Source organism: Poecilia latipinna, unplaced genomic scaffold (genome assembly GCF_001443285.1).
Source record: "Poecilia latipinna isolate Pla-1442-1.1 unplaced genomic scaffold, P_latipinna-1.0 Scaffold587, whole genome shotgun sequence".
NCBI lineage: Eukaryota > Metazoa > Chordata > Actinopteri > Cyprinodontiformes > Poeciliidae > Poecilia > Poecilia latipinna.
The window spans coordinates 157,433-164,095 of record NW_015113203.1 but is presented as its reverse complement, the minus strand read 5'-3'; the positions used below and the strand labels follow the sequence as shown (position 1 = coordinate 164,095).

At 42.4% G+C, this 6,663-nt stretch overlaps 1 protein-coding gene across 2 annotated transcripts in view; it reads left to right on the top strand.

The window, feature by feature from the left end:
• Positions 1 to 4,979, top strand: part of vgll4l (vestigial like 4 like) — a 10,666-nt gene extending 5,687 nt beyond the window's left edge. For both annotated transcript variants that reach the window (XM_015042388.1, XM_015042389.1), the window contains 5 exons: positions 1,677 to 1,758; positions 3,393 to 3,516; positions 3,603 to 3,846; positions 4,388 to 4,469; positions 4,612 to 4,979. In XM_015042388.1, coding sequence (XP_014897874.1) covers positions 1,677 to 1,758; positions 3,393 to 3,516; positions 3,603 to 3,846; positions 4,388 to 4,469; positions 4,612 to 4,904 — 825 coding nt within the window. In that variant the 3' untranslated portion in view covers positions 4,905 to 4,979. The remainder of the gene's footprint in view (positions 1 to 1,676; positions 1,759 to 3,392; positions 3,517 to 3,602; positions 3,847 to 4,387; positions 4,470 to 4,611) is intronic.
• Positions 4,980 to 6,663: the final 1,684 nt, after the last annotated feature.

The window sequence follows — 6,663 nt, the reverse complement described above, 5'->3', positions numbered from 1 at the left end:
CTGATCGGCACATCAGGTTTTTCGGCACATTATTTATTTACTTTTTTGCTTGTTTGTTTTGGGTTTTTTTTTTTGTGCCACCCATTGACTTTAAGACATCATGATTCTATGACTGTTCATTCAGCTCTAAACACAAACCTTTTGTAAATTGCCTCATTTTTTCCTCAGAGTGGTAATAGTGAGAGTTTTATTTATGTTATTTGAGAAATCCATGCTCGTCATTCCAGTTGTCACGTCACCCAAAGGTTTTGATGTGGGTTTTTGTGTTTTCTCTTTGAAGACGAGCTAAGCTAACTCAACTGCTTTTACATCCCGAGATTAGCCTCTTGACACCTTGTTGCACAATTGTTGCTAATGATAATTTTTAAATGATTTAGAACAGTCTTAAAATATTAGCGGTTTCTCGCATGATGTGTCTGATTTCTATTTGGATTATGGAAATATTTTGAAACGGTGAGATCACTGAGTAATGCAGTTTTGTTGGAGCATAACGCTGTCACGGTGACCCTGTCAGGACACACAGCTTTAGATAATGCCATGAACCGCATTCATTAAAGAAGTTTGCTCTCAGACTTGCTTGTCCACTCACAGATTCCTTGCATTTTAAGACTAAATTCCTCATGTTGTGAAATGTTAACCTCTGCAAAGAATTTGTCACTGTGTAAACGCGTCTTTAAACATGTGTGCCTTTAAACAGGAATGTTTCATCTCTTATTATTGAAACACACTGTAGAAAGTCTTGTTTCTCCAGTGCCTGTCGACGTAAGGGGGCACTGTTGGGCTGAAATTAGACCCGGTTTTGTTCACAAATACCATTCAGGCAAGACCTTTGCAGCTGAAGTGCTTTGAAATTTTAAGTTTGTGGCCAATATTCCCCGTGCATGATTAGACGGTTGCTATCTCACAGTAGCACACACACAGTGCGGGTTATTTGTTTCTCATACCACCAGGGTCGTAGTGTCTGCAGATAAGATTGTTCTCATGCCTGCAGCATTTTCAGAACTTAGGAGTCTTTGTCCAGCCGTTAACAAAAGCCTTTGGATTAGAGGTGAGGCGGGCTCAGAGTAGCTACAGCTGCAAACGTGTATGGGCAGATCAGTGGAATGACTGAAGCCACAGTGGGCTAAGCACTCAGAAAAATGCAGTTTGGTGAGATTTCAGATCTTGGGGGGAGGGAAGAGGGAAGGACATACAAGGGTGGGCAAGGTGTTGATTCCACGGAGGGAAAACAAAAGGCATTCTTCACCTTTAGGAGTCTTTGAAACCCCTCTTTTAAAAGAAATGTATATGCCTTAAAAAAAAAGAAAAAAGGTTCGCTTTTTAATTATTTTTAGACTTGTGGGAGTATATTTAAAGGATTTGTGAATGCTCTTCTGGTAGGAGGGAGCAGTGTAACCCCATGACATTTTAACAACTCAACTTTCCACTTTTGAAACAAGTTTACTGTGAGAACCTTGCACCTAAAAAACACCGCAACAATGGAGTGAATGAACAAGGCCGTCTGATTGGCCCGGAGAGCAGCCAATCTGAGTGCAGGCATGAGTCACAGGTCGAGGCGGTCCGCGCTCACCTGACACTTTACCTACCTGAGCGCAGATCCAGAATCTCATTACCCTTCTAATACAAGCCTTACCTGAGGTTCAGACTGCTCCACCGAGTGTTTTTTCTCCACTCAGACAAATCCAGCAGCCATGGCTGTGGCTAACTTCCAGTACATTACCCGGATGAGCAGTGGCTTCAAGGTCTACATTTTAGAAGGTGAGTCTGGGGAACACTTTCTCTTTATTTCTTTGTGTTACTTTGTGATATATATATATATATATATATATATATATATATATATATATATATATATATATATATATATATATATATATATATATATATACATGTACTTTTATGACCAGTACAAGTAACATGAACAGCTTTACATTTCAGTGATATCTATCAGCATGTATTTGTCTCATTAATGTACAAAGTCATTGCCTGCTTTTGGTCCGCTGCTGTGTGTCTTTGTCCTGTCAGTGGTGTTCATGTAAATACAGTGATTGATAAGAACACATATCTGATCAAATTGAAGCCAAAATCCAAAAAGTACCTCGTACAACGCACGTTACAAATGAACATTGTTGGATTTGCACCTTCTTTTTCTTTTCTTTTTTTTTAATACGGGAAGTCTTGTCAAGATTAAAGCAATGATGGACACCACTTTAGACCTTCTTTCTAAAATGTCAACAAAGGAATTGTACAGTGTGTGCCGCTTTCGCATTTCAGCAAAAGTCTGATTAAATTTAGCAAAACAGAAGGTCACGCGGCACACACTCTCAGCTAATAAGAAAAAAAATATCCATGCCCGAGGCATTAGAAAATCAGCATAGGTGTGGTTATACCTGCTCCCCCCTCCACAATGGCACACTGTGTGAAGGATGGAATGTTTATGCAATAGGCAACGCAAACTGAAGAGTTCAAGCAATGACAATGAACTCCCCCCCCCCTTTTTTTTTTTGTCCTGCTCTGCAAAACGGATAATCACCTATTGTTTCAGTCAGACTGCAGTAGTTACTGTTGTCTTGCAAACGGAGGAATCCTCCAGTCATTTAGTGAATGTGGACTTACAAGTGTTGGGAGAGCGTACAGTTTAACAACGGGTGATAACAATTTTAAGGAATGTTGGTGTTTTGGCTATAAGCATGCCATCCCATCCCAAACCCTGATGGCGCGTTGATTTGGTTCAGCGTGAGCTCTATTTGGAATCAAATGCAACCATGAAAGACCTGTGAAAATCACACCCTGTTTTTTTGAACTGGGGGACTGAATCTCACCACTGTGAATCTCTTCAACTCTTGCGTTCAGCTTATCAGAGCCAACCTCAGTTCGCGCGTTTTAACTTGAGTAGACTCAAAATAAAATTTCAAAAGTAGGTGCATCTACGTCCACAGAGGGGTTCCCTTATATCACAGTTGGAGGTGTTAAAATGTTTGCCTTTCTACCCCACAAATTAAATTAAAAACTGTGTTGATCGTATTCTTGGAGGCGTGTGAATGGGCTGGATGCCAGCATTGAAGAAAAACAACATTTACCGTTAGTATTGAATCAGCTGTGAAGTGTTGAAACCCTCGCTGATCAGGTTGATCGAGTTTAGCTACTTAACGGAGCTTACAATTAACGGTGAAAAAAAAAAAATTTCCCACGACTAGCTGTCATGCAGGTTGATGTCATGGGATGAAAACAACTATTAGTCACCCGTAAGTGTTAAGTGCTTTATAACAGAAAAAAACATTGTGACAGGTCACTTTAGATGAAAGATGGCAACCGTCCAATAGTATATCGGGATATCGTCATCATGTTGCTTAAACCTTTCTGATCGTCTGACTCTGACCCCTGTTTTATAGGTCAGCCTCATCTCAGAGGTGAAGACCGGTACAGACATATGGGGAACGAGCGACCTCGAGCTCCGGCTGTGTTTCCGATCAAACGCAAGCGCAACTACGAGAGGGGCCTCACGTTGGAGGAAAGGTTAGCACAACTTTTGATTTTTGCCCACATAAATGCAAATTGTCTTGAAGAAACGAAACCATTCCTGATGACTCTATCTCTTTTAGGCGAGAGCGGGCAATAAACAGGAACAAGATGACCCAGAGGGCTGGTCCAGTGCCTGCACCCTTCAGTAACCAGCAGAGTCCATCATCCCCACAGAGCCCAACGCCTAGTCCTACCAGCCCTTTCCCCCCCTACGTCTACTACACACCAGTCAGCGACGAACCCCTGGCACTCATCAAAAAACCAAGGAAAGACCCTGAAAACGCAAGAGGAAAGACAACAGCCTCTGCTGCCACTCAGATCCAGGTACTTCAGCTGTTCTGAACAAGAGCCGCTTGTTTCTTCAACAGGCCACCCTTTGACTGAGATAAAGGAAGTTCAGGCGGTCATTAGTTTGGAAACGTGGCAGCTGTGATGTTCCTTTTAACAGCAGCATAGCTTGAGGGTAACCCACAGCAGGGGTACATCTCTACTCTTTAGTCAGTGAAGTCTTCTGAGTGCACACAGGCCTAAGCTTGCCTGAGCAATGCAATCCAGCCGGATTCAAGTAGAAAATGTAAGCAATGGAAAGAGGAATGCCCTCAACAAGACCAAACAGACTGCTTTCCCTCTGAACTGTTTATGCCATCACAGTAGAAGCGAGTTGACTTTCAGGAGCAAACCCAACCAGTTTAATCACTTCTGCGTTAAACTGTGCACATTGCTGTGGTTGTAATCTTAACAGAGCGCATTCTCAGGTTTAGGCAGCAGCGCTGAAGGTTAAAGATCCAAAGGAAAACAAAACCTAGGACCATTGTTGAAATCCTAATAATGATTGACTCACTTATTTCTTTTTCCTTTCCCACAGATGCGCCCATCGGTGATCACCTGTGTGTCATCAGTACAGAGCCCTTCTTCTAGACCCGAGGTCCGCAAAAGCCACTCCTCAGGTCAGTCTCTCACTCTCTCCAGACTGTCACTCCCAAACTCGTCACACTCAACTCATAGACTAAATACCCACTCAGTCTTGAGCAGACTCTCTCTGACTCACAGAGGTGTGTGTTTGACTTGTGACATGTATCCTTTTTCCAGGAGACTCCGATTCCAATTACGATCACGTCCTCGAGGAGCATTTCCAGAGGAGCCTAGGTGTGAACTACCAACAAGCGCCCACCAAGGAACTTTCCATCAGTGTGTCCGTGGACGACCACTTCGCCAAGGCACTGGGACAGGACAAGTGGCTGCAGATCAAATCCAAGTCATCCTCCTGCTCCTCCACGCCTCCCAGTAGCCCCAGCATCACCCACTCACCCACCTACAGCCACAGTCCCAGCCATTCCCACAAACAGTCGCCGCTGACATCCAGGCACTGGACCCTTAACTAAGCGGGAATGGCACCGCTACTGAACTTTTTTTCTTTTTTTTTTACATTTCAGCGCAAACGGTTCTGCCTGTCCACGTAAAACAGACAAGCCAGCGCAAGTGTTCAGAGATGGCCAACAACAGAGTGCAGACATGTGCACATCCAAACCCGATACACTTAACTCTGATAAATGTAGCACTTGAGCCGGAGAACGTTGTTTTGTTACATTTCTACCCTGTGCTTAGCATCTGACACTTGAAATAGTATAGATGGTTTTTTTGGGGCCAAATAATCCTCTACATTTCTTTAAGTTTGTGCTATTCTTAGCAGACTGCATGTTTGCCTCAAATTGACTGTACTTGTATTTATATTCTTATACATTTGGGGTTTTTTTCCCAGTCTGAATGACTGGTCTGTCTGCTGTGTAAAATTTTTGCTTGTAAGCTTTACACAAATCTAAGTTTTAGCAAATGTTTTTCTAAAAAAAAGAATAAAATGAACAAAAATATATATATCTTTTATGTTTCTTTCTTTTGCATGGATGACAAGTCTGAAAGGAAATGGAAGATTATGGGTATCTTTTAAGCGGAGATCGGAGTGATCCAGACAATCTAATTTAATCGGTGAGTCAGTGAACACACCTGGCCAGAAGAAGCTTTCCAACAATGAGCATTGTTGCTCAACTCTAAAATTAAATGGCTGCATGAGCAACTCATCCTGGACCCCTTTTCCAGTAAATCTGAGAGAATGTAGGGAGCATGTCCCAGCAGGCGCTCTGACATTCCTGTGTCCTGAGAAAATGACTCCCTCAGATCTTACAGATCCTGTTTGGCAAGGGATCGGAGGTAGGGCTGCAGGGAATAAAGGGTTGGGCTGATAGGCCTGAGCATGAGAACTAATCATGCTCTGCTGTTCCCTATTTGCATGTCCTAGCTTGTCAAATTTTAAAAACGATTGGAGACTTTGACTGAAAAATGCCAAAGAGGCTGTGACTGAAATTCAGATTTTAAAAGATTACCTTGAACGTTCGGAACAATTTGTTCTCGGGCGGGAAAACTACAGCCGAGCTGCGGATATTGTTTCTGTCTTCATCTTCTTGCAAATGGAATAAACTTTTGTATTTGTCAGATTGAACCTCTTTACAACAAGCAAAACACCATCAAACGTTCACACTCGACAGCGTCTTGGGTGAGTTCGCATGTATGGGAGCAAAATATTGATCAACCTTGGATGATTACTTTCTCAGTGAGTCACAATCTGGTATTTCAACAAATTCATCCAGTGTAACCTGAATAGGGGCTTTGATGCCACCTAGAGGCTCCAAAGAAGTGCTTAAACAGCCAAAATTTCCAGTGACTCATGTCGTGCGATAAACAACTTCACGAGCGACTATCAGTTCTTTAGAAAACGGCTGTTTGGACACAGGTGTTTTGACACTGAAACGAAAGAGGAAATCATTTTCTCTTGTAGAATCACAAGGAAATGCATGAACTCTTACTTATAGGTACAGTCTCGCACTTAAGGTTTTCCCTCCAAAATCTGGAAGACGATGCAAAAAAAAAGAAAAAAGATCTACCAGTGTAGCATTGAGGTTAGTAAAGCACAGCATGTCCTGAGTGCCATCACCTTGACAGATGGTTTTTGAACTGTGCAGACGAATTTGCGATGAGAATGTGACAAGAAATGCTTCTCATGCAGCTGCATAACAAATGCACATTGTTGAGAGAGAGAGCAGTCACTGCTGACTACCATCCCTAATCCTTCATAAGTGACAGAAAACA